Source organism: Salmo trutta, chromosome 3 (genome assembly GCF_901001165.1).
Source record: "Salmo trutta chromosome 3, fSalTru1.1, whole genome shotgun sequence".
Lineage (NCBI taxonomy): Eukaryota > Metazoa > Chordata > Actinopteri > Salmoniformes > Salmonidae > Salmo > Salmo trutta.
In genome coordinates this window covers 40,803,797-40,831,533 of record NC_042959.1, presented here as the reverse complement: position 1 = coordinate 40,831,533, position 27,737 = coordinate 40,803,797, and the positions used below count along the sequence as shown (strand labels likewise).

The following is a 27,737-nucleotide window of genomic DNA, read 5'->3' as shown; positions in this document are numbered from 1 at the left end:
CCTTTGCCAAACAAGATGAAAGATTACTTGCAGGAAAAGCACTACTGAAGGGGTTAAATGAAACTCAATTGGACTTGCACATTTTAGATCAGTGAAATATTGACTTAGTCCTCGTTTTGTTACAAATACTTTTTGTGAATTTGAATACATTGAATACATTAAAGGTATATTATGTTAGCCTATATGTTACAAAATGTTGCTTCTCTTGTATTATCAACATCAATTCCAAATTGTATGGCTGTCAGCAGCTATATGGTTATCAATACATATTTTTTTTTTATTTTATTTTTTTAATCTTTATTTTAACAGGGAAAACAGACTGAGACCTGGATCTCTTTTACGGCTGTGCCCTGTGTAAACATGTTGACATATACAGTTTTAGGCATACAGACAAGAACATTTCAAACATACAAAACAAAGACACAATTCAACAGAAACAATCACAGATAACATCATATTGATCCTCCATAACATTTTTAAAATGGGCAAGGGACACCAGAGTGTCTACCTTAAGTTGGATCTGCAGTTTGTTCCATAAATAAGGCGCAAAGGAACTAAAGGCAGTCCTACCCAACTCTGTGGAGACCGCAGGAGTCTCTAATGTAATCCACATCTGTGATCTGGTTTTAAAATTTGTATATCTAGTGGAAATTAATGATGATATATATGGAGGTAGTTTTAAAAGAAGCGTTTTATAAATAAACAAGAGAGCATGTTGCTCTCGCCTCACAGATAGAGAGGCCCAACCCACATGTTGATAAAGGATACAGTGATGAGTTTTGTAACTATCACCCGTGATAAACCTGAGTGCACAATGGTAAATAGCATCCAGTGGTTTTAATGTGTTTGCCGATGCATGCATATAGATAATATCACCATAATCTAAAACGGACATAAAAGTAGCCTGCACAATTTGTTTTCTATTTACAAAGGAGAGGGTGGATATTTTGATCGAAGTATTTCACATGGCCTTGATACATGTCCTGCCTGGTACTCATGGCTTCTATCGTCACGCTGCTTGCAGCTAAACTGTTGAGTCTTTTATTATTTTGCAGATCTTCAAGCAGTGGAGATGAGGATAATGGTGAAACTGGAGATGATCCGTACAGAGTTCAAGACTGTTCTGAACCAAGTTATGGAGTCGGAATCCTTGGGGCAACTTGAAATGCTGCAAAACCCAGCAGAAACAAATGAGGAACTGAAGGATATCTGTGAAACACTTAGAGACTCCCACTATCGAAAGAAAATGGTAAGGATGGCCATTTAAAATGTATCTGTTTGTAAAAAATGGGAAATCTACATCAAGTATTTTAACAGCAATTGACAAAAATAAGTTAGCTGTTTATCAAGAGCCACTTGAATGCGTCCAGATTTGAGAGAAGATTGCAACCTGCAATATTATTGAATCTAAATATCTTAATGTCAACGAAATGCCGTTGTCATATATGCCATATGCCTATTTAGTGTTTGGATTGATTTCTCAATTAACACTGTTTTTAACACATGTTTTTACTGACTTGTTATTTTGTGAGCTTATTGCTGTGATTTTGTTTACGAATCTATTGTGATACAGTTTAAGTAAAAAAAAAGATATATACTGCTCAAAAAATAAAGGGAACACTTAAACAACACATCCTAGATCTGAATGAAATAAATAATCTTATTAAAAATACTTTTATCTTTACATAGTTGAATGTGCTGACAACAAAATCACACAAATAATCAATGGAAATCCAATTTATCAACCCATGGAGGTCTGGATTTGGAGTCACACTCAAAATTAAAGTGGAAAACCACACTACAGGCTGATCCAACTTTGATGTAATGTCCTTAAAACAAGTCAAAATGAGGCTCAGTAGTGTGTGTGGCCTCCACGTGCCTGTATGACCTCCCTACAACGCCTGGGCATGCTCCTGATGAGGTGGCGGATGGTCTCCTGAGGGATCTCCTCCCAGACCTGGACTAAAGCATCCGCCAAATCCTGGACAGTCTGTGGTGCAACGTGGCATTGGTGGATGGAGCGAGACATGATGTCCCAGATGTGATCAATTGGATTCAGGTCTGGGGAACGGGCGGGCCAGTCCATAGCATCAATGCCTTCCTCTTGCAGGAACTGCTGACACACTCCAGCCACATGAGGTCTAGCATTGTCTTGCATTAGGAGGAACCCAGGGCCAACCGCACAAGCATATGGTCTCACAAGGGGTCTGAGGATCTCATCTCGGTACCTAATGGCAGTCAGGCTACCTCTGGCGAGCACATGGAGGGCTGTGTGGCCCCCCAAAGAAATGCCACCCCACACCATGACTGACCCACCGCCAAACCGGTCATGCTGGAGGATGTTACAGGCAGCAGAACGTTCTCCGCGGCGTCTCCAGACTTTGTCACGTCTGTCACGTGCTCAGTGTGAACCTGCTTTCATCTGTGAAGAGCACAGGGCGCCAGTGGTGAATTTGCCAATCTTGGTGTTCTCTGGCAAATGTCAAACGTCCTGCACGGTGTTGGGCTGTAAGCACAACCCCCACCTGTGGACGTCGGGCCCTCATACCACCCTCATGGAGTCTGTTTCTGACCGTTTGAGCAGACACATGCACATTTGTGGCCTGCTGGAGGTCATTTTGCAGGGCTCTGGCAGTGCTTCTCCTGCTCCTCCTTGCACAAAGGCGGAGGTAGCCGTCCTGCTGCTGGGTTGTTGCCCTCCTACGGCCTCCTCCACGTATGTACTGGCCTGTCTCCTGGTAGTGCCTCCATGCTCTGGACACTACGCTGACAGACACAGCAAACCTTCTTGCCACAGCTCGCATTGATGTGCCATCCTGGATGAGCTGCACTACCTGAGCCACTTGTGTGGGTTGTAGACTCCGTCTCATGCTACCACTAGAGTGAAAGCACCGCCAGCATTCAAAAGTGACCAAAACATCAGCCAGGAAGCATAGGAACTGAGAAGTGGTCTGTGGTCCCCACCTGCAGAACCACTCTTTTTTTGGGGGTGTCTTGCTAATTGCCTATAATTTCCACCTGTTGTCTATTCCATTTGCACAACAGCATATGAAATGTATTGTCAATCAGTGTGGCTTCCTAAGTGGACAGTTTGATTTCACAGAAGTGTGATTGACTAGGAGTTACATTGTGTTGTTTAAGTGTTCCCTTTATTTTTTTGAGCAGTGTATATATTTTCTGGAATTTTGCATATTTCGTCAGTGGACACCTACCGACAGGATACTGTGTATATGTTCAGGGTAGATTAAATGACGTGTCTTAAGGGGCCTCCCGAGTGGCGCAGTGGTCTAAGATACTGCATCACAGTGCAAGCTGCATTGCTTCAGATGCTGGTTCGATACATGTCTGTCGCAGCCAGCAGCGACCGGGAGACCCATGAGGTGATGCACAATTGGCCCAGCGTCGTCCGGGTTAGGGGAGGGTTTGGCCATCCGGGATGTCCTTGTTACGTGCCTTATTGGTACTGTAGGTACCCACTGACAAAAGTTACATTTCCAGTGGTTACCAGAAACTGCATTTTATGGGGCTCTCAACGTACTTTTGGACATTTAGCAACGTTATGAGATTGACCTAAAAATACACATATTTAACTGTTTAAAATCCACCACATTTCTACATCCTGAAAAGACTTGGGACGTAAGTTTTGTCAGCGGACACCACAGCTACGTAGAAGGCATGTTTCACAATAACGTTATCATGACTTAAGTAGGGACTAAAATAACTTTGTGGTCACATCCTGGAACGTAATTTTGTAGCGACTCCTGTGGCAGGCCGGGTGCATCCATGCCATAACGTCGCTAAACGTCAGAAAGTACGTTGAGAGCACCATAAAATGCAGTTTCTGGTAACCACTGGGAACGTAACTTTCGTCAGTGGGAACCTACAGTACCAATAAGGCACGTTACAGTGTGCATGTTCAGGGAAGATTCAAGGACAACTCTTATAACGTTACTGAATAACGTTATTTAGCTGTTTAAAATCCCCCACATTTCTACGTCCTGAAAAGACTTGGGACGTAAGTTTTGTCAGCGGACACCACAGCTACGTAGAAGGAACGTTTCACAATAACGTTATGACTTAAAATAACTTTCTGGTCACGTCCTGGAACGTAATTTTGTTAGCTGGGTTGGGGGTGGCAGGGTAGCCTAATGGTTAGAGCATTGGACTAATAACCGAAAGGTTGCAAGATCAAATCCCTGAGTTGACAAGGTAAAAATCTGTTGTTCTGCCCCTGAACAAGGCAGTTTACCCTCTGTTCCTAGGCTGTCATTGAAAATAAGAATTTGTTTTTAACTGACTTGCCTAGTTAAATAAAGGTAAAATAAATAAAAAAAATATTTCCTGTGCAGAGCCTTGGTTTCGTCGTATACAACATGTGCCAGGCAGTGTTACAACTTTCCACCTGAGAACAGGGATCAATCTCTGCTTCTAAGCCACTGTTTCTAGCATTTGCCTGTTTTTCTATCTCATTTAATTACTGTCTGAATAAAGTGTCAAACCACATAAAAAAATCAAAAAGTAACAAAGTCGTCCAATTTCGAGTGTTAATGTTCAAAGCATCCGGAATACACCAGACTGGAATATGACCATAAGGTTGGCATCTGAAATGCCTTAGTGGGTTCTGCCCAAAAGCTCCCACAGGATAACTGACATATCCTTACATGACTTTGTCAGGTAAAGCCCCTCCTTCAAAACTTAAAAGGACAGACAGTGTCTTCTCAGTTTTACCACGCTTGCCACTGGAGCTTCATCGCACCAAACGGTGGGCATCACAGACACAAGGAATCTTACATTTCAGTTGCTCCACCTTAACACTTAACGCCACCTCACTAATCACTACTTTCAAAGGTGCCCTGCTCCGGAGAACAAAGCAAGTCACAGGTCTTTACATTTTCCTTACTGGCCCCCCATGGGAATCGAATCCACAACCCTGGCGTTGCAAACACCATGCTCTACCAACTGAGCCACAGGGAAGGCCCTAGGCGCGTGACAATGCTTCCTCTGGACAGAAGAATCCACTTCGAGCTACCTTCACCGATTTAATAGCACCCAACTTCTTTTCTATCCAGCCTGAGACTACCTATGGATCAGCCAAAAGACAGAGATCCACTTTCTCCAAAACTTTCACTCCCACTGGGCCTGAATCATCCTTTGCATGACCATCGGGGCGAGACTCGGACTCTGAGGTCTTCACCACACCTGCCACCACAGGTAATTCATCCTCACTCTCGTCAGGTTACTTGGCGCCATTCTTCCTCAACACACTTCTTCCCACTGTATTCAACTCTTCTCCTTCTTCTCACTGTCCATAACCACGTCTATCCATTCACCACGCTCATGCCGTGCCTTTATCCGCTGTACTGTTTGCAGAACATGCACTGATGGCCTTTTTCCAATACCCACCTTCTTTTCCTAGCCCAATTTACTAGTCTGGCTATCTCTGGCTTCTTCATGCTTGCAAAACGTGCTTCTCCAGATCTTAGGAATGCTAACAGGAAATACGGTGTCGGCAGTGGTGTAGTGGTGCCTGGAGAAGTGAGTATATACAAATTTAGCCAAAAATGTCCCTACCGGCCCACCTGGCGAAGGCACAGTGCCGTGTTAAATTTTTTTTAATGACAAACAGTGACATAGACTCTCAAAGACCTAAAATGAGAAATCTCATATTGGTCTTTCAGTCAGGCCAACCCAAGCTGTTCTGTGCAAGTAGGCTAATACTAGGCCTACTATTGAAATAGATAATTGAGACGGTCAACTGAGTCAGAAATTCACAAGTTTTCTTTTTTTTTAATCCTTATTTTAATAGAAAACAACAAAATTGGATGTTCTAAGTTAACAACAATGCTTAAACTGCATCAGGAGACCACTTTTGAGGTCTGGTAAAAATCTAAGACATTTAGATTTTTGAGTGTAGTTAGACTTTAATTCAACTGAGCAGGCACCTAGCACTGTTGTTTGGTTAGCAGTGTTTCTGTAGCGCACATGACATGGCGTTTGCAAAACAAATGGCCACTGGATTGATGCAAATAATCATGATATCATTCTTCTGGGTAGGCATAGGCTACTTTGTAGCTAGTTAACATTTAATTGAGAAGGTATTTGGCAAAGCCTTTTCATCTGCTGTTTCTTAATTGTTTGAAACCTGGACGTTTTACTTCCTATTATGAGGCATGTCTTACCTTGCTTCAAAGCAGCCTATAGCCAAAATCCCACCATAGAAACGTGGAGGCAATTATTTTATAAAGACTTGCTCATATGCACTCTCATGTTCTATTGGTTTTCAAAACAACTTTCTTTCATTATCTAGCAGCCAAAGGCATTATCCTAGTCATATTAGTAATCCATGATATTTGTTGCATCTTTACATCTCCCATCTTTCAAAATTTAGAATTGATATTTCCATCTCAAAATCTATGAAACTGCTCGGCCTACCACCGTGTTTACATTGCTGCGCTTAAAATGTGAAGCAATAACACTTTATCAACATTTTAAGCTAAACATTTTGATCTGTTTCATCAGCCTTATTAATTGATACAGCGTATACCTTCACAACTTTGATATGCATTGTGGGGATTAAGAAATGAGAAAAAGGTCATCAGTAATATCCTGGGATCCTTGGGACGTCCCTGCCCCATTGAAGTTGAAATGGTATGGGTGAAGGGTAGGGAAGTCCCAAGGATCCCGCATAGCACTGACCATGTGAACAAGAGGCACAACTCCGATATAAAGTTTTACGTGTCCTAGTAGTACACTTATAACATTTATATTAGTACACTCATAACATTTTAGTCATTTGGCAGACACTCTTATCCAGAGCGACTTACAGTAATGAATGCATACATTTCAGACATTTCATATTTTTTTCCCCCCATACTGGTGCCCCATGGGAATCGAACCTACAACCCTGGTGTTGCAAACACCATGCACTACCAACTGAGCCACACGGGACCCCCTTATTTGTTATGCGATCAAATATGCCTCGCATAGCAAATAAGCCATTCCATTATTTATTGACCAAATTACACAATCTCATTGACCTCCATACAAAAACTCCTGATGGAGAAGACCGATTTTTCCTCTCGCTTTGCCTCTTCCTCTCTGATTGTATAGATACATTGAGAGAATGCCAAGAGTGCAAAACTGTCATCAAGGCTAAGGGTGGCTACTTTGAAGAAACTAAAATATATATTTTTCCATATGTGTTATTTCATAGTGTTGATGTCATCACTATTATTCTACAATGTAATAATAAAGAACCCTGGAATGAGTAGATGTGTCAACTTTTGACTGGTATACCCAAATAGTCTGACATGGAATAGTCTTCATGAAAGTCCCTTTGTGAGATTGTGACAATCATGTTACACACATGTATATTGCATGAAACAATAATACTGACAGCAAAAATGTACAGACATGTACAACTCAAATACAAAATAAATAAACATATTTTACAAACACACCATTGGATAACATCTCTTGCCTTAAGGCCATTATTAGGAGGAAACACAGAATGTGATAATGATAATATATCAAAGAAAGAGAGTAAAGCAAAAGAGGGTAAAAAAGAGGTGTATACAGACAGACAACAATACCGTATTAGACCGTTCAATAAAAAAATGGAAATAACTGCACTCACATTCCTCCAAGAAATGTTAACATTAGAACAGTATCTTCTTCTTATGTTGTTTATGTTAAATTCTTAAATTCAAGCCACAGCAGTTTTAAAAGGAGGAATCATTGCAGAGTGGAGGAGAGTCACACTACTTCCCTCAGCAAGGGCAGATGCTCTTATTAATATTTGTCTCTTGTGAAAGCCTAACCCTTCCGTCCTCCCTCTCCACATCCCTGTACAGCAGGGATTTCTGGGCTTTCAGCCGACATGCCAGGCACATGAAAATGGAGTCCACGTTTTGGCTCTCCTTTGGGTCCTTGGCCGAGGTCTCAAACAGCAGCATGTTGTGGGCGTCTGCAAACTTGAGGGCAGTGTTGGAAGGCACTTGTATCTGACTAACCAGGTCACACTTGTTGCCCACCAGTACTCGAGGCACAGTGGGTGAGACACGGTGCCCGTTGCACTCCTGGATCCACGTCTTCAGGTTCTGGAATGAGTTCATCTTAGTGACATCGTAAACGAAAACGACAGCGTGCACATTGCGGTAGTAGTGTTCTACCATGCTCTTTCTGAAGCGTTCCTGTCCTGCAGTGTCCCACACCTGCACCTGTTGAGGAGTAAAGGAGTAATAACATATCCAGTGGTCAGAGAGTAATCGTGGGTATTGGTCAGAGATAGATGGTATATTAAATGGGTTGAAACATAATCAGAATAAATAATAAACTGGACAATGTACAAAGTAAAATGTTGGTAACCGGCTTAGTTTAATGATTATGTTTGGAGGATCATTGCATTATGAAGCCAGTGGACATGAACAATTCCCATGTGAAAAGGGAGGACAGATTAATTCCACATATATGCTTTTATACAAGGCCCAATGTTTTGAATGCTGCATTAGTGCATGTCTTCCATTTATGAATAATAGATAATTGAACAAAGAGGCTCTATTGCTTATGCTTTCATACTGAGCACAGGTTTTATTTTGATGGTGAATCTCAATGAGAAGACAGATGAAGAGAAATATTGTTAAAACATCACATTAGCTATGTCACTGTCTGTTGCTAAAAACACTGGGACTAGGTCATCATGTTAGGCAGGGGGCATTCAGAGGTTTGTCGACTCGTTTATAGGCAGGTGCAAAGAAAACAGTAGGTGATCTGAGGATATGATGGTGATGGTGCTCTGATGCAACATAATGTGATGAAACAGGCAGGGAGCAGGTCTCGAACCCTCGACCTTCAAGCCCGAGGTCCGGTGCGCTATCGACTGTGCTGTAAAAGCATGCTCAAGCGGCAGAGTCGATTTCCGCGCTTATAAACCCAGGGTCGTCACAATAACATGATACTGCCCTTAACTTAAAAAACATGCAAACATTGCCGATTGATATATTACTTAATAGAAAAATTCAACCTAACAACCCATCTAAATATAAATGGAACATTTTAATTGCGTATGGACTCTGGAAAGAAATAATTCTCTACTCGGTTTATTGACATGTCATGCATAGATGTATAACGGTTGAAGCGATGAACACATAAATGATTAATTGACACAAGGAAAGAAAGAAAAGCGGCCCTGTCTCGATCAGATGCTTAAGTAGGCTCTTACCTTTATTTTTTCGCCCTCTATTTCCACTGCTTTCTCCCTGAAATCCACACCGATTGTTGCCTCGGTCTTCTCTGGAAAGCTCCCACCGGTGAAGCGGAAGGTTAAGCAGGTCTTCCCTACATTTGAATCCCCGATTACAATTATTTTAAATATTCGAGTCTGAACACTCGATTCCAAGGACGTGCTGAGATCCACAGATGATGTGAAATGTATATTTCTTGAATTTCTCGAACCGGTCCCTCCATCATTTTCAAGAGATTCATTTGCCATTACGCTAAGTTGATGTACACAGTTATGTACTGTTCTCGCGGATGGGGGAAGGAAGGTGAGGCTGCCAGGCAGGGCAACAACAGCAATCCGCTTCCTCATGGAAGAAGGGGAAATACAATTATTTCAAAGTCCCCCTATTTCTAAATAGTTATTTATGTATATACAATCGTTTCTTGACAGTAAGGTTTGATTTCACACAGAAAAATCATGTGATCCTTCAGTTGATCAGGGTTTCCACTAGTTACCACAGCCACAACGTCAATATTTGCAATATCGTAAAAATGCATTTATTTATTTTTTGTTGCTTTTTGGTCTTAATTTAAGGTTTAGTGTTAGGCATGAGGTTAGCAGTGTGGTTAGGTTTAAAATCTGATTTTAAGAAGATCAATTCTATAAACAGGCGGGGTTTATGACTTTGTGGCTGGGGCAACTAGTGAAGACCACTGATCAGATGCCATCATCCAAAATGGCGCAAATGCATTTGCCTCAAACCTGTTGTCCACGCAAGACAAGTGTCTGATGTATAATGCAGCTTGAAAGGTTTCAAGTAAGTGCACCAATGATGCATGTTTCCCATTTGCACTGGATATCATAGGTCTGTTATAATTAAATATGTAGGTCTAGTCATTAAGTAAAATGCACCAAATATGTATTAACAATGTAATTAACAAATTCATGTCACTCACCTAATGAAATATTGGTTCCAAAAGAGCTCGTAGAGTTATATACTTGATCTCCATTTTGATTAGCTATGTAGAAAACAATTCTAACAGTTGTATCACACAAAGCTTCTTTTTACTCTCTATGAAAGGCTCATTTGTTTGAAATGGTTTCTATGAAATCTGAAAGCATGCTCCAGAATTGGATTCTCACTGCTTACAATCAGAGGGCATACAGACAGATTCCGATGTAAGCAATTCACATTTACTTTTTTGTATGGTCAGAAGGAACACTAGTCACCTGTAAACTGTATCTTAGTAAAAAAAAAGTTGTATAGTTAAAACAACAATGAGAGTTCAGTCAACAGTATTCTTAGATATTTACAGACAGGAATATTTTTCTATAAAAAAAGCATTCTCTAAGGTACATCAGAGTTCAGTTTTTGTTGTTCCATATGCTTATATTTCAGCCAACAATTTAAGGACACTTTTTTATCTTTGTATCATTTTAGTGACATTACATAATTGCATTGTACATATGGTTTTCTAGACGATAAGGTTTAGAATTCAATTGAAATTGTCAAATATGACTAATTTAGGCACTTCTATTTGGTTGAGGCTCAGATCCCCTGAAGATATGTTGCTTTGAAGTCACTTCCTAGAGCATTTTTTGCATTGCATTTGTAAATCCCTGAATTCATAAGAACTCGATCTTGTATGACCATGTTGCCCTCAACTGTCATGTGAATTCCTTCCTGTGGTGTCAAATGGTTGTTGGGAGCAAGTGTGGTTCTTCCAGGTAGAGTCCATGTAATTTCAGGCTTTGGTATGCCTGCAGCGATGCAGTTAAATGTTACTGGCGAGCCCTTGTGGACTCCAGTGATGGAAGGGGGTGCGTTTGTGATATGTGGAGGATACACCATAACTGCAACTGGGTATGAAAACGTAGATGATCCAAATGTGTTGGTGGCCTTGCAGACGTAGGTTCTGCTATCAAATGAGAAAGGTTCCCCTGCCGTAAGTTCCCCTGCCGTTTGATGAAAAAGTAATTCTCCCACTAACCTGGGGCTTGTCCAGGACCTGGCTGTTTGGTAGGGTCCATGTAATCAAGGCCTGTGGCCAGCCATCCACAGAGCACGGCAGGTTAAGAATTTGGCCAAACATGACATTCATGCCCCTTGCTGTGCCTTGAATCACAGGCTTTCTTCCTGGTTTGAGAGCATATCACTTCTCTGTTGTCCCAGCCACGTTTTTGGCCAGACAACGATAAACATCTTTGTCAGCTGTCACTGGCCGGGCGATGCGCAACATCTCGTTTCCTGGATAGTGAGTGAAGCGTTGGAGTCTAGTGCCAGTCATCAGAACTGTGCCGTTTGGCAGGATCCAAACAAACTCTGGGTTTGGCTTACCACAGGCAGAACATTCCAGAGGGCCATCACTTCCATCTTGCATATTTGGTAAAATCTCTGTTCGGCATGGCGAAGCTAAGCTTTTCTGCTATGGTTGCCTCTCCAAGCTCAATTGCCAGGCTTGCTTCTCCCAAGTGATTTTTGGCCAGATATACATACTGACCCTCGTCTATCTTCCTCACTCCACGCAGCTCCAGGCTCCCGGTCTTGTGGACTTGGAAGCGTCCTCCCAGGTGTTGGCAGAGAGAAGCCGTATGGTGTGGCCCAGACAATGCGTGGCTCAGGCTTACCCTCCACTCTGCAGTCGAGCAGTGTTGTCTGATAAGATACTGCCAACACTTTCATACTGCTTCTTCCACATTGGTCATTGATGTGTGCCTCTCTTGCTTCTAGTTCGTGTTCTTGATGTAATCCCCAGCAGAATTCCTTACCACACAAGCATACTTCCCTTGGTCGGCCAAAGTCACCCTCTTTATCACTAAAGTCCCATCACCTAAGATTTGTTATTTGGTTGAAGACAATATGGTGACATCATTGCTTGGTGAGAGCCACACAATGGTCGGTGGAGGATCCCCAGTCGCTTGACAAGTTATATAGGCAGAGTCTCCTAGTTGGGCCGTGAGCAACAGCTGAGCCTTAGATCCTAGATGTGATTCGGGGGGGGGGGGGGGGGGGGGGGGGGGGGTCAGGACCTACTTTTACGCTCACCTTCATCTCATCCTCCTCCAGCTCATTCTTAGCATGGCACGTAAAGTCCCCCTCATCCTTCTTTTCCATTTGTTGCAGCAATAGTGATCAAATCAAACTTTATTTGTCACATGTGCCGAATACAACAAGTGTAGACCTTACCGTGAAATGCTTACTTACAAGCTCTTAACCAACAGTGCAGTTCAAGAAGAGTTAAGAAAATATTGACCAAATAACTAAAGTATAAAATAAAAAGTAACACAATAACATAACAATAATGAGGCTATATACAGGGGATACCGGTACTGAGTCAGTGTGCGGGGGAACAGGTTAGTTGAGGTAATTTGTACATGTAGGTAGGCGTAATGTGACTATGCATAGATAATAATCAGCGAGTAGCAGCAGTATACCTAACAAATGGAGGGGTGGAGGTCAATGTAATAATCAGGGGCCATTTGATTAATTGTTCAGCAGTTTTATGGCTTGAGGGTAGAAGCTGTTAAGGAGCCTTGATTAGCTAGATTAGCTAGGTCCTAGACTTGATTAGCTAGGTCCTAGACTTGGCGCTCCGGTACCGCTTGCCATGCGGTAGCAGAGAAAACAGTCTGACTTGGGTGACTGGAGTCAATTTTGTGGGCTTTCCTCTGACACTGCCTATTATATAGTTCCTGGATGGCAGGAAGCTTGGCCCCAGTGATGTACTGGGCCGTACGCACTACCCTCAGTAGCGCCATACGGTCAGATGCCGAGCAGTTGCCATACCAGGCGGTTATGCGACCAGTCAGGATGCTCTCGATGGTGCAGCTGTAGAAACTTTTGAGGATCTGGGGACCCATTCCACATCTTATCAGTCTCTTGAGGGGGAATAGGCTTTGCCGTGCCCTCTTCATGACTGTCTTAGTGTGTTTGGACCATGATAGTTTGTTGGTGATATGGAAACCAATGAGCTTGAAGCTCTCAACCTGCTCCACTACAGCACAGTCGATGTTAATGGGAGCCTGTTCGGCCCGCCTTTTCCTGTAGTCCACGATCGGCTCCTTTGTCTTGCTCACATTGAGGGAGAGGTTGTTGTCCTGGCACCACACTGCCAGTTCTCTGACCTCCCTATAGGCTGTCTTATCGGTGATCAGGCCTACCACTGTTGTGTCGTCTGCAAGCTTAATGATAGTGTTAGAGTTGTGTTTGGCCACACAGTCGTGGGTGAACAAGGAGTACAGGAGGAGACTAAGGACACACCCCTGAGGGGTCCCAGTGTTGAGGATCAGCGTGGCAGACGTGTTGTTGCCTACCCTTACCATCTGGGGGTGGCCCGTTAGGATGTCCAGGATCCAGTTGCAGAAGGAGGTGTTTAGTCCCAGGGTCCTTAGCTTAGTGATGAGCTTTGTGGGCACTATGGTGTTGAACGCTGAGCTGTAGTCAATGAACAGCATTCTCACAAAGGTGTTATTTTTTGTCCAGGTGGGAAAGGGCAATGTGGAGTGCGATTAAGATGACGTCATCTGTGGATCTGTTGGGATGGTATGTGAATTGGAGTGGGTCTAGGGCAGGGGTGTCAAATGTCCGGCCCGCGGGCCGAATCAGGCCCGCAAAGGGGTTTAATCCGGCCCGCGAGATGATTTTGTAAAGTATAAAAATGAGCTGCAATTTTTCAATAAAAGAAACTGCTGTTCCAATTGCGTCCACTGGATGGCGCAATAGCAATTGTGTTAAGCAAGCAAACCGTTTATAACGGAGCAGAGCAAGTAGGTCAAGCAAGTGCAGCCAGTCCAGATGAGCTACTTCGTTTTGCCCGCGATATTTATTACGGCTTCTACTTTTAACATTTTGTGCTTTGGCACCATCATTGCCCCAATAATGTCTCTGTCAAAAAAGAGAAAAGTGGACGAAGAGTGCAGAGTGTTCCAAGAAAAATGTTCATCCTCCTATTTATTCACGGAATTGAATGGGAAAGCTGTATGTTTGGTGTGTTCACAGCATGTTGCAGTGCTGAAAGAGTATAACCTTCGTCGCCACTATGTGAGTCTTCATGCCGACAAATATGACAACTTTCAAGGACAGCAGAGAAGAGAGAAGGTGAATGAACTGTTGGCGGGTCTGAAGAAACAGCAGTCTGTGTTTACTCACAGCCGAGACATCAGTGACGCTGCAGTGAAAGCTAGCTACCTCATTGCTAATGAAATCGCAGTGCCTTCAAAACCATTTATCGAGGGTGAATTTGTAAAAACATGCATGATGAAGGCAGCGGAGATTGTGTGCCCTGAAAAGCGCCAGGCTTTTGCAAATATCAGCCTGACAAGAAACACAGTTGCAGACAGGATTTCCGATCTTTCAGTGGATTTGGACAGCCAGTTGAAGCAAAAAGTAAAGTCATTTATTGGGTTTTCAGTTGCAATTGATGAAAGCACGGACATTACAGATGTTGCACAACTGGCCATTTTCATCCGCGGAGTTGATGACACATTGACCGTCACCGAGGAGTTCGTGGAGTTGGTGCCGATGACAGATACAACGACAGCAGCTGATATTTTCACCGCACTCGTCGGCGCGCTGGACAGGGTCGGAGTGGAGTGGTCCCGCGCTGTCAGCCTGGCTACAGATGGTGCGCCCTCAATGATCGGGGAAAAAGCAGGCGTTGTGACAAAGATGGATAACGTGATGAAGGTGGTCATCCAAACTGTTAATTTCATCCGATCCAGAAGCCTGAATCACCGTCAGTTTGACAGCCTTCTCAGAGAGAAAGACCACATCTATGGCCTGCCATACCACACTGAGGTAAGATGGTTAAGCCAAGGTGCTGTGCTTAGGCGTTTCTTTGATTTACGAGAAGAAATTGAACAGTTCATGGAAGAAAAGGGCAAACCAGTGTTAGAATTTCATTCCGCAGAATGGATGCAGGACCTTGCATTTATGGTGGATGTTACAGAGCACCTGAATAACTTGAACAAACAGCTGCAAGGGCGCAACAAAGTCGTCACGCAGTATTATGACAGCATACGTTCTTTCAAGTTGAAGCTGTCATTGTGGGAGACGCAACTCGCCGGTGGTGATGCAGCTCACTTCCCCTGTCTGAAAAATGTGTGCGCGACCCAACATGTGGCAGACATGAAGCGGTTCAAAGATAAAATAACGGCACTGTTACGGGAGTTTGAGCAACGCTTTCAGATTTTTGGTGAACTGGAGAAAGACTTCAACGTTTTTTGCTCGCCATTCACCGTGAATCCCTCTGATCTGCCCGTCAGCATCCAACTTGAAATAATAGACTTGCAGTGTGATTCGGATATGAAGGGCAAATTTGCCGCAGCTGGCTTGGACACATTTTATCAGAAGCTCTTGCCAGGTTACCCCAACTTGACAGCCCTCGCTGCAAAACTGTTGTGCATGTTTGGAACCACATATCTTTGTGAGCAAGTTTTCTCTGTAATGAGCATAAATAAAACAAAGCTGCGCTCAAGGCTCACGCACAAGCACTTGAATCACATCCTGAAGTTGGCTGCCACTCAGGATGTGACGCCTGATATTGATGCGCTGGTGAAAGCTAAAAGATGCCAGGTATCAGGAGTCAAATAAACTATGCAACCCCACTTAAAGTGCTGCATGAGACACCCTGATATAGTTCTGTGATCTGTGATATACTTCTGTGAATCACTGAGGCATTGTGTGTTTGTGTGTTCTTTTTCTTTAGAATTTTCAAATAAACTTGAGGTGTTTTATGATTAATAGTGATGTTGTGCTTGTACTATTGTGGACACACTGTCCTCAGGCTCCAGCTTTATGTTTTATGTTGATCGTATTAAAACAAAGAAAACAATCTGAAGTTGTTGTTTTTAAGTTATATATACCATGATTTTACCGGTCCGGCCCACTTGGGAATAGATTTTCCTCCATGTGGCCCCTGAGCTAAAATGAGTTTGACACCCCTGGTCTAGGGTATCCGGGAGGATGCTGTTGATGTGAGCCATGACCAGCCTTTCAAAGCATTTCATGGCTACCGATGTGAGTGCTACGGTGCGGTATTCATTTAGGCAGGTTACCTTCGCTTCCTTGGGCACAGGGACTATGGTAGTCTGCTTGAAACATATAGGTAGACTCAGTCAGGTAGAGGTTAAAAATGTCAGTGAAGACACTGGCCAGTTGGTCCCCGCATGCTTTGAGTACACGTCCTGGCAATCCGTCTGGCACCACGGCTTTGTGAATGTTGACCTGTTTAAAGGTCTTGCTCACATCGGCTACCGAGAGCATTATCACACAGTCCTCCAGAACAGCTGGTGCTCTCGTGCATGCTTCAGTGTTGCTTGCCTACAAGCGAGCATAAAAGGCATTTCGCTCGTCTGGTAGGCTCGCGTCACTGGGCAGCTCGCGTCTGGGCTTCCCTTTGTAGTCTTTAATAGTTTTCAAGCCCTGCCACATCCGACGAGCGTCAGAGCCGGTTTAGTAGGATTCAATCTTAATCCTGTATTGACGCTTTGCTTGTTTGATGGTTCATCTGAGGGCATAGTGGGATTTGTTGAAAGCTTCCGGATTAGTGTCCCGCTCCTTGAAAGCGGCAGCTCTAGCCTTTAGCTAGATGCGAATGTTGCGTTTAATCCATGGCTTCTTGTTGGGATATATACGTATGGTCACTGTGGGGACGACGTTGTCGGTTCATTTATTGATGAAGCCGCTGACTGAGGTGGTATACTCCTCAATGCCATTGGATGAATCCGGAACATATTCCAGTCTGTGCTAACAAAACAGTCCTGTAGCGTAGCATCTGCGTCACCTCACCACTTCCGTATTGAGCGAGTCACTAGTACTTCCTGCTTTAGTTTTTGCTTGTAAGCAGGAATCAGGAGGATATAATTATTGTCAGATTTGCCAAATGGAGGGCGGGGCAGAGTTTTGTATGCAGTTTTTTTCCCTCTGGTTGCACATGTGACATGCTGATAACATTTTGTAAAACTGATTTTGCCTGCATTAAAGTCCCCGTTCACTAGGCATGCTGCTTCTGGATGAGCATTTTCTTGTTTGCTTATGGCCTTATACAGCTGGTTGAGTGCGGTATTAGTGCCAGCATCAGTCTGTGGTGGTAAATAGACGGCTGCGAATAATATAGAGAAGAGAGAAAGAGAACTCTCTTGTTAGATAGTGTGGTCTACAGCTTATCATAAGGTACTCTACCTCAGGCGAGCAATACCTCGAGACTTCTTTAATATTAGACATCGCGCACCAGCTGTTATTGACAAAAAGACACACGCCCCTACCCCTCGTAGCATCTCTGTTCTGCCGGTAAATGGAAAAACCTGCCAGCTCTACATTATCTGTGTCGTTGTTCAGCCACGACTCGGTGAAACATAAAATATTAATTACAGTTCTTAATGTTCAGTTGGTAGGATAATCAGAATCGTAGGTCATCAGTTTTATTTTCCAATAATTGCATGTTAGTAAGTAGAATGGAAACAGTGGGAGTTTACTCGCTCGCCTACGGATTCTCAGAAGGCAGCCCGATCTGCGTCCTTTTTTCCTTTGTCTTTTCTTCAAGCAAATGACAGAGATTTGGGCCTGTTTCCGGTAGAGCAGTATATCCTTCTTCTCGTCGTGGTATATTCTTCCAGTTTGTGGTGAGTGATCGCAGTTCTGATGTCCAGAAGTTATTTTCGGTCATAAGAGAAGGTAGCAGAAACAATATGTTAAAAATAAGTTACAAACAACGCAAAAAAACGAACAAAATAGCACAATTGGTTAGGAACATGTAAAACGTCAGCCATCCTCTTTGGCGCCATCTTATCCATTCCTGAAGATGACATCGTGGCCAGAACGCGTGCCGCTGTCGTCCATCTGGAGGGTGTTGTTGATCATGGTTCCATTAGGGAGGCTCCAGGACACCTCTGGTCAGGGAGGCCTGAGGCAGCACAGTCTACTGGAAGTTCTCCCCGTAGGTCACCCTCTTCTGGGCTGTGTCCAGGTGTTCGATCTTAGGTGGTGTATGAGCATCTCCACCTGGAACAGCTCCATGCCCTCACCGTTGGTCCTCTGGAAAATACACAGGTAGTTGCCTCTTTCCATTTCAGTCAGCTGTAGGATCCGTAAGGTTCCATTGGAGAACACAGTGACAGGTCTCTCAGGGCCAGGGGCGGAGCCAGAGGGGTGTCCGGGGTGACACTGGACACCCCTGACATCTGATTGGCCACCCTGGGTGCCACCCCAAAATGTAATTCTCTACTGTCAGTTTGATGCTGATTGGCATCTCATTTCACCATTTCACTTGTTGGAAGAAGCATTTATTTTGACGTTCGGTGGCGCATTTTTCAAATCGAGGATGAGGAAGAGAGAATATTAACGTTGGTTGCGAGATACAGAAGAATTCGAAGAACGTAGAGAAGAAGAAGAGAGAATATTTCCACAGCTTCAAAAGCTCTTTTAGCGATTGGCGTAAGCATCATATTTGAAGTAAGTTTAAAGGTTTAGCATCGGGTTTAGGTTTCCTGAACAACTTTTACGAAAGTTGAGTCGCTGTGTAAGTTAACATTAGACCTTTTGGCTCCATTAACAGACAGTTAATCAGATAAGAGAGGTCAGTTCCCAATTTAGCTTAACATTATGTTTACATCTGTGCTAGTAATACACGCATATACAGTGCAGTGTCGTAAGTTACAGTATACAAATGTTTAACTAATGTGGGGTAACTAGTAGGCTACAGCTGTCAGTGTTCAGCAAGTTAACATTCAGCAATTTGAAATCGATTAACTCAGTTCGATTTTCGTACTTGAACTCAAAACGAACAATTGTTATTATCAATCTGTTAACGTTACTCAAAAGACTACCACAATTTGCCTGTTCGCTATCGTAAAGGTGTAAGAAATTACAGCTTTCTAAGTTACTTACTGCAGAATAGGGCTAGCCATGATCTAACTAGTAACATAGGCTGGTAGTTGATTTTAAGATACAGTTATGATAATGGGGATTTGTAATTAAGATTGAGATTGGACCTAAAATGTGGGTGATTGAATGCTTATATGTAACCATAGACTGTCATATTTTTGCATAGAATCAAATAAACATGAAAAGAAAGGGAGAGATACTTCTGTTCCAAAAGGACCCAATGGTAGGCCAGGCCTGTACTTTTAAACTACACATTTTAGTTAGCAGCTGTTAGTATCTAATCTTGTGGATCCCTTAATTATACATTTCCATAGAAATATGACACATTATTTAACGTGTATTTCAGACATTTCAAGATCCAGAGAACACGGTCCTGTATAGCCGTGTTTGAAAACATTTCCCAGAACTCAGCATGGTACTAGGTAAAGGGCTTTCAACAGCTCCTGGTATAAGGACAATTCATGGCTTGAATATTCTGTAAGTCAAGATTCAATTTATTGTCTGTAGGCATTTTTCTCTGCCCTTCCTCTTCTTTCCACATGAATCTGCCTTCACATCACAGTCAGGTTTTTGTAACTGGAAAAAGGCGCTGTTTAAAGATTCCGGGTTTAAGCTCCATTCGAAGGCAGAGCATCATATCAATGCTCTGTATGCTTGGAATCAGCATAAAAGGGCTATTGACAGCAACTCATCAATGTTAGATGTCATAAATGAGGACCGGAAAAAGAAAGTGGAGGAAAACTGTATTTACATTAAAACAATTGCAGATGTGCTCCTATTAACTGGCACTCAAAATATAGCGCAGAGAGGTCATCGAGAGTCTGACTCTCACAACAAGGGTAATTTGTTGACAATCTAAGAAGAAATAGCAAAGCATGACCCTCTCATAGAGAAAAGGATGAATGCATGTGGCAATGCTAAGTACACAAGCCACCAAATCCAGAACAAAGTTCTTGAGGGCTTAGCTGAGATGGTGCGAAGTGAAATAATAAGAGAAGTAAAAGAAAGTTACGTTTTTAGTGTAATTGCAGATGAAACCAAAGATTTAAATAAAAAAATAACATGTCTTTAGTTGTGTGGTACTATCACAACGGGGCCATCCACAAAGCTTTTTACACTTTCAGTCAGCTGAAAGCTTAGATGCAGCAGGTCTCACAAAAATGATAATTGATTGCCTTGAAAAACATTGTCTGGACTACAGAAATAATCTTGTGGGGCAAGGTTATGACGGTGCATCCGTCATGAGTGGAAAGCATTCTGATGTGTCTGCACGGATTAAAAACAGTGCAAGATTTGCATTTTATGTGCACTGCAATGCACATTGTTTGAATTTGGTTCTTGTCAATGCTGTAAAATCAGTGTCTGAGGCAGCTAACTTTTTTGCTCTCCTGCAGAAGCTTTATAACTTTGTATCTGGCTTGTACATTCATCTCAAGTGGCTTGCAGTTCAGAAAGAGCTGTGTCCACAGCAACAGCCCAGGGAACTACAGAGACTTACGGATGTAAGGTGGGCATGCAGATACATGGCATGCCGTAATCTGAGGGACAGGCTTCCGGCAGTTCTGAGAGTGCTACATGATATCACACTTGAAAATAGTGGTGATAGATCAGTGGAGGCAAGTGTCCTTCTTTCTCAGATTTAGATTTCATAGGGCTTTTGGTTACCCTTTGTAAAGTGCTTGGTGATGCCAAATGTCTTTCTGACATTCTCTAATTAAGCTCTCTTAACCTAGCAAGGGCTGTGGATCTAGTAGGTGCCCTTACAGACACATTACATGACTACAGAAGTGAGGGTTACATTGGAGAACTATGGAAAGAGGTTGAAGAGTTTAGAGAGCACTGCAAAATAAGTGTACAAACAGTGTGTAAAAGACAGCCTAAAACAAGCTTAAAATTTCACGACTCATTGATGAGCACTGTAGGACAGAAAAATAGTGACCAAAGTGATGGTTAGAGCTTCCAAAGAGCTATCTTTCATCAGGTGCTTGACAGTCTCACAGCTGAACTGCAGAGGTGTTTTTCAAAGAAGAATTGCGATGATAATGCAAGGGGTCCAGTCTCTCAACCCAAAGAGTACAACATTCTTGAATGAGGAGCCTCTGTTTGCCTTTGCTCAGAACTTTGAGTCAGATTTAAAGGACCTCAAACATGAGGTTAATCAAACCAAGCGGCTTCTTGATAGGAGAGAGAAAAGTGGAAGGGACTTTTGTTTCTAGAACCTTATAAAGAGGTCCTCCATGAGCTATTTAGACTTTTTAAGATTTCTGTTACACCAGTCAGCAGTGCTTCTTGCGAGAGAAGCTTTTCAGCTTTAAAACTGATTAAAACCCATCTTAGGACAATGGTTGATGACAGGTTAAGTCACCTCGGAATTCTCAGTGTTGAGTCATGGAGGGCACGCTCCCTTACCATGGATGAGTTTGTGAAACATTTTGCCAGTTCTCACCAGAACCGCAGAATTATGCTGTTTTAAATCTACCTAGGATAATTTGGCACTTAGGTGGTCCCTCTGGTCATGATTAAAACCTGCAATGTGTACTACCTAGTACACTGACATTCTAAAATGATAAATCCTAAAGGTGTCTTGTCACATAGATTTAATTTGGTCTTGATTAGGCCAATTCCAAAACTTTTCTTTAACATAATATGATACTGTAAGTTTGTAATATTGATGGGCACAAACTATTTCAATTTTTCAAGTCCATTTCTGCTTGATACCTGGTATGTCAAATTGCAGTGTTTTGCTTTTTTTGTACATTTACTTTTTTGTAAGTAAACTATGCAATTTATGTAACACCCAAATGCTAACACACAAATGCTATCGTATCTCCTTGGTGCTTGAGCTTTATTTGCTGAAAAGATTTTGGATGTTTAACACTTATAGACATAGATTACATATTCATTAAAACAGAGTGACCCAAGTCTCTCGTGTGTGTGAGAAAGAAATTGAACTGCAGTTCAACATAACAATTATTTTAAGAATTATAGATACAGACCTCCTCTATGCACTCGATATGTCCGATTTTAAAATAGCTTTTCGGCGAAAGCACATTTTGCAATATTCTCAGTAGATAGCCCGGCATCACAGGGCTAGCTGTTTAGACACCCAGCAAGTTTAGCCTTCACCAAACTCCGATTTACTATTAGAAAAGTTTGATTACCTTTGGTGTTCTTCGTCAGAATGCACTCCCAGGACTTCTACTTCAATAACAAATGTTGGTTTGGTCCCAAATAATCCATTGTTATATCCAAACAGCGGCGTTTTGTTTGTGCGTTCAAGACACTATCCGAATGGTAAAGAAGGGTTACGAGCACGACGCATTTCGTGACAAAAAATGTCTAAATATTCCATTACCGTACTTCGAAGCATGTCAACCGCTGTAACAGCAGAGATCCCCTGTATTGGATAGAGATAATCAAGGAGGGCAAAAAATGGTCAGAGAGGGCGCTTCCTGTTTGGAATCTTCTCAGGTTTTGGCCTGCCAAATGAGTTCTGTTATACTCACAGACACCATTCAAACTGTTTTAGAAACTTTGGAGTGTTTTCTATCCAAAGTTAATAATTATATGCATATTCTAGTTTCTGGGCAGGAGTAATAATCAGATTAAATCGGGTACGTTTTTTTATCCGGCCGTGAAAATACTGCCCCCTATCCATAACAGGTTAATCATAGGACCTACTGAAGAGATGAGTCTTCAGTAAAGACTTAAAGGCTGAGACTGAGTCTGCGTCTCTCACATGGGTAGGCAGACCATTTCATAAAAATGGAGCTCTATGGAGAAGGCCCTGCCTCCAGCTGTTTGCTTAGAAATTCTAGGGACAATTGGGAGGCCTGCGTCTTGTGACCGTAGCGTACGTGTAGGTATGTACGGCAGGACCAAATCGGAAAGATAGGTAGGAGCAAGCCCATGTAATGCTTTGTAGGTTAGCAGTAAATCCTTGAAATCAGCCCTTGCCTTAACAGGAAGCCAGTGTAGGGAGGCTAGCACTGGAGTAATATGATCAAATTGTTTTGGTTCTAGTCAGGATTCTAGCAGCCATATTTAGCACTAACTGAAGTTTATTTAGTGCTTTATCCGGGTAGCCGGAAAGTAGAGCATTGCAGTAGTCCAACCTAGAAGTAACAAAAGCATGGATTAATTTTTCTGCATCTTTTTTGAACAGAAAGTTTCTGATTTTTGCAATGTTACGTAGATGGAAAAAAGCTGTCCTTGAAACAGTCTTGATATGTTCTTCAAAAGAGAGATCAGGGTCCAGAGTAACGCCGAGGTCCTTCACAGTTTTATTTGAGACGACTTTACAACCATCCAGATTAATTGTCAGATTCAACAGAAGATCTCTTTGTTTCTTGGGACCTACAACAAGCATCTCTGTTTTGTCCGAGTTTAAAAGTAGAAAGTTTGCAGCCATCCACGTCCAAATGTCTGAAACACAGGCTTCTAGCGAGGGCAATTTTGGGGCTTTAACATGTTTCATTGAAATGTACAGCTGTGTGTCATCCGCGTAGCAGTGAAATTTAACATTATGTTTTTGATTGACATCCCCAAGAGGTAAAATATATAGTGAAAACAATAGTGGTCCTAAAACGGAACCTTGAGGAACACCGAAATTTTCAGTTGATTTGTCAGAGGACAAACCATTCACAGAGACAAACTGACATCTTTCCAACAGATAAGATCTAAACCAGGCCAGAACTTGTCCATGTATACCTATTTGGGTTTCCAATCTCTCCAAAAGAATGTGGTGATCGATTGTATCAAAAAGCAGCACTAAGATCTAGGAGCACGAGGACAGATGCAGAGCCTCGGTCTGACATCAATAAAAGGTCATTTACCACCTTCACAATGCAGTCTCAGTGCTATGATGGTGTCTAAAACCAGACTGAAGCGTTTCGTATACATTGTTTGTCTTCAGGAAGGCAGTGAGTTGCTGCGCAACAGCTTTTAATTTTTTTTTTAAAGGAATGGAAGATTCGATAGGCCGATAGTTTTTTATAATTTTTGGGTCAAGATTTGGCTTTTTCAAGAGATGCACAGGCATTCTTAAACTAGGTTGACCCTCTCTGTGTCCTTAGGCAGATTGTGTGGGGTGGAGGTGAGGTGGCTGAAGGTGCAGTGCACCACCCTGACCCCAGGCCAGCTGCAGCCCATGGGGCATGGGGCACACAGGGCCAAGGGGGAGACGACTAGAAGCAGCAGTAGCACTACCCTCAGCCATGAAGCCAATACAGTGACACTCAACAGCTATTGCAGGCCTCTCACACCATCATCAGACCAGGGACAACATTAAGCCACAGGAGGGAAGGTTGGTGTGCATCAGCCGTTTCATTTTGTAACCAGTACTATAGCTATTGTTATTGTGATTCAACATTTGCAGACTCTAGAATACTAATAGTCCAAATAAATCGTAATCTTTATAAGTGGTAGTACAACATGCATATCTTATACATAAAGTACAAAGGGCTAGCTACTGTACACTATTGCTTGAATTCCACTTTGTGGAAGAGCTGCTGCTTAATCGCAAGATTTCTTTTTTACCATAATATTTTTATTTCGAAAATGCTTAGCATTAAATACTTATCGCATGCCTGTGCTAGTAGGCCTAAAGCAAGCTTAGGTTTTTTGTGTTCTCGGTGCATAGCCTTATGCTGACCTTGGTGGTTAGAGGCTAAGCTGTTTGTCATGCCGTTTGTGCAGAGGGTCTACGAAGGGGCCATGATTTATCATGTCTGTCATTGGTATGATAATGACCCATGATGAGTGGGACAATTTTGGGCAGTTTCTTCCCCCTCTCCCCTTCTACCCCTCTTCCTGCCCCACCACCCATGCTAACTCCAGCTGCTTGTTGAAATACTCCCTCTGAGTGAGGATAAAATACACCGACAGCCCAGCCCAGCCCAATACTCTAGAGAGGAGTTTCTCTCCAGTCACAAATTGCCAGCACCTGTCAGAGCTGAGGCTCCAGAAAAATGCCAATAGTGTGATCTATATATAATACAGTACCACTCATTCAAGGGTTTTTCTTTATTTTTACTATTTTCTACATTGTAGAATAATAGTGAAGACATAAAACTATGAAATAACACATATGGAATCATATATTCTGTTATGGAGTCAACATTATTCTGAACAGAAATATAAACGCTACATGCAACAATTTCAAAGATTTTACTGACTTAATGTTCATATAAGGAAATCAGTCAATTGAAATACATTCATTAGGCCCTAATCTGGGGCGGCAGGTAGCCTACTGGTTAGAGCGTTGGACAAGTAACCAAAAGGTTACTTGATCGAATCCCTGAGCTGACAAGATGAAAATCTGTCGTTCTGCCCATGAACAAGGCAGTTAATAGAGTTGTGATACAGTAACATATGTTGTGGAGTAACAATACAAACCTTCTCTGCAAAGGCTACTTTTTCCTAGAGGCATGCTTTGTAGACCATTCAGAGGTGTTCCTAATCCTGGTCCCCGTGAAGAAACACACATGTTAAGATCGTTTAGAATGAGTTGTATTAGTGGTGGCTATTGTGCTGAATTCCCAAAGGAGAGGTTGTGAGCATGCCAACTTGCTTTTGTTGTGTTGACAGAACAAAGTTGAGGTGGGGTTCCGGGAAGGACATTAGACAGCGAGGGAAATTGGACTGTAAAATGTTAGGTTATAGCAATTGGTGTTGCGTAGGAGTGCTGATCTACAATCAAATCTACCCCTGTCCATGTAATCTTATTCCAGAGACAAATGATTCAGTATGATCTAGGCAAAGCTTATCGTAGAACAGTACTCCTCTGTACGTATTTATGAAATGTCTCAGGCTAAGAATGCTGAACTGGAATCAGTTACCCCCTCGTCAAAGTAATGTTATTAATTATACTCAGAAATGCTAAACAGATCCTAGTTCAGCACACCTACTTCAAGCCACCAAGTGAATGTCGGGTCTGGGGTGCTAAATGTCTTGAACAGTGGTTGAAAAAGTACCTGATTGTCATACTTGAGTAAAAGTAAAGATAGCTTTAATAGAAAATGACTGAAGTAAAAGGGAAAGTCACCGAGTAAAATACTACATGAGTAAAAGTGTAAAAGTATTTGCTTTTAAATATACTTAAGTATCAAAAGTAAACGTCATTGCTAAAATATATTTAAGTATCAGTGGTAAAAGTATAAATTATTTGTCATTCCTTATATTAAGCAAACCAGACAGCACGATTATATTTTTTATTTATTTAAGAAATAGCTATGGGAACATTCCAACACACAGACATAATTTACAAACGAAGCATGTGTTTAGTGAGTCCACTAGATTTTTACATTTTATTTCACCTTTATTTAACCAGGTAAGCTAGTTGAGAACAAGTTCTCATTTACAACTGCGACCTGGCCAAGATAAAGCAAAGCAGTGCGACACAAACAACAACACAGAGTTACACATGGAATAAACAAGTGTACAGTCAATAAAACAATAGAAAAAAAGTCTATATACAGTGTGTGCAAATGGCGTGAGGAGGTAAGGCAATAAATAGGCCATAGTAGCGACGTAATTACAATTTAGCAAATGAACACTGGAGTGATAGATGAGCAGATGGTGATGCGCAAGTAGAAATACTGGTGTGCAAAAGAGCAGAAAAGTAAATATTAACAATATGGGGATGAGGTAGGTAGATCAGAGGCAGTAGGGATGACCAGGCATGTTCTCTTGATAAGTTTGTGAATTGGACCATTTTCCTGTCCGCCTAAGCATTTGAAATGTAACAAGTACTTTTGGGTGTCAGAGAAATTGTATGAAGTAAAAAAAGACATTATTTTCTTTAGAAATGTAGTGAAGTAAAAGTTGGTAAAACAATAGAAATAGTAAAGTACACTACTTAATTAGTACATTCAAGTATTTTTACATCAGGGCAATTGTATGGAGTAAAAAGTACATCATTTTATTCCGCGGGAAATCCTGACGGACCAGGGCACCGCATTCATGTCTCGTGTGATGAAAGATGTCTGCAATCTGTTACGAATCAAACAGGTGAGGACCGGAACACTTCAATAAGACCCTTAAACAGATGCTGAAGATGGTCATTGAGAGAGACGGGAGGAACTGGGACCAGCTGCTGCCCCACCTGATGTTTTCAGTGCGCGAGGTACCCCAAGCATCCACGGGGTTCTCCCCCTTTGAGCTCATGTATGGCCATTGGCCCTGTGGGCTGCTGGACCTAGCGAAGGAGGTCTGGGATGAGCAGCCGACCCCCCTTCGCAGCGTAGTAGAACATGTGGAGGAGATGAGGGAGAGGATGACAGCGATTTGGCCAGTGGTGAGAGAGCACATGGCCCAGGCGCAATGTGCCCAGGAGCGTGTCTACAACCGGGGGGCCCAACCACCCAACTGAATTCCAATCCGGTGAGAAGGTCTTGGTGCTGATCCCTACAACGGAGAGTAAATTCCTGGCTATGTGGCATGGGCCCTACGACATCGTTGAGCGGATAGGTCTTGGTGCTGATCCCTACAATGGAGAGTAAATTCCTGGCTACGTGGCATGGGCCCTATGACATCGTTGAGCGGGTAGGCGACATCAACTATAAGGTCTACCAACCGGGGCGGAGAAAACCCCTCCAGCTTTACCATGTGAACTTACTGAAGAAATTGCACGCA

The 27,737-nt window shown here is 42.5% G+C and overlaps 1 protein-coding gene across 2 annotated transcripts; it reads right to left on the bottom strand.

Annotated features, from left to right (window-relative positions):
• Window positions 1–7,233: 7,233 nt before the first annotated feature.
• On the bottom strand, window positions 7,234–9,629 carry LOC115175097 (ras-related protein Rab-33A-like). 2 transcript variants are annotated; one of them, XM_029734276.1, is made up of 2 exons: window positions 9,221–9,629; window positions 7,234–8,219 (listed from the first exon to the last, which is right to left on the bottom strand). In XM_029734276.1, the coding sequence occupies exons 1-2, from the start codon at window positions 9,587–9,589 to the stop codon at window positions 7,770–7,772; spliced, it is 819 nt and encodes a 272-aa protein (XP_029590136.1). In that variant the 5' UTR covers window positions 9,590–9,629; the 3' UTR covers window positions 7,234–7,769. The 2 variants fall into 2 exon arrangements, with proteins under 2 accessions (XP_029590136.1, XP_029590145.1); XM_029734285.1 differs by having other exon boundaries at window positions 7,234–8,213.
• Between the last annotated feature and the right edge of the window lie 18,108 nt (window positions 9,630–27,737).

What these genes read in the sequence shown, in the direction of transcription:
- LOC115175097 (XM_029734276.1), bottom strand. Translation starts at nt 9,589, where the DNA reads ATGAGGAAGCGGATTGCTGTTGTTGCCCTGCCTGGCAGCCTCACCTTC. An exon ending in TAGAGGGCGAAAAAATAAAG is followed by an intron (nt 8,220 to 9,220) that starts GTAAGAGCCTAC and finishes ACTCCTCAACAG; the next exon opens with GTGCAGGTGTGGGACACTGC.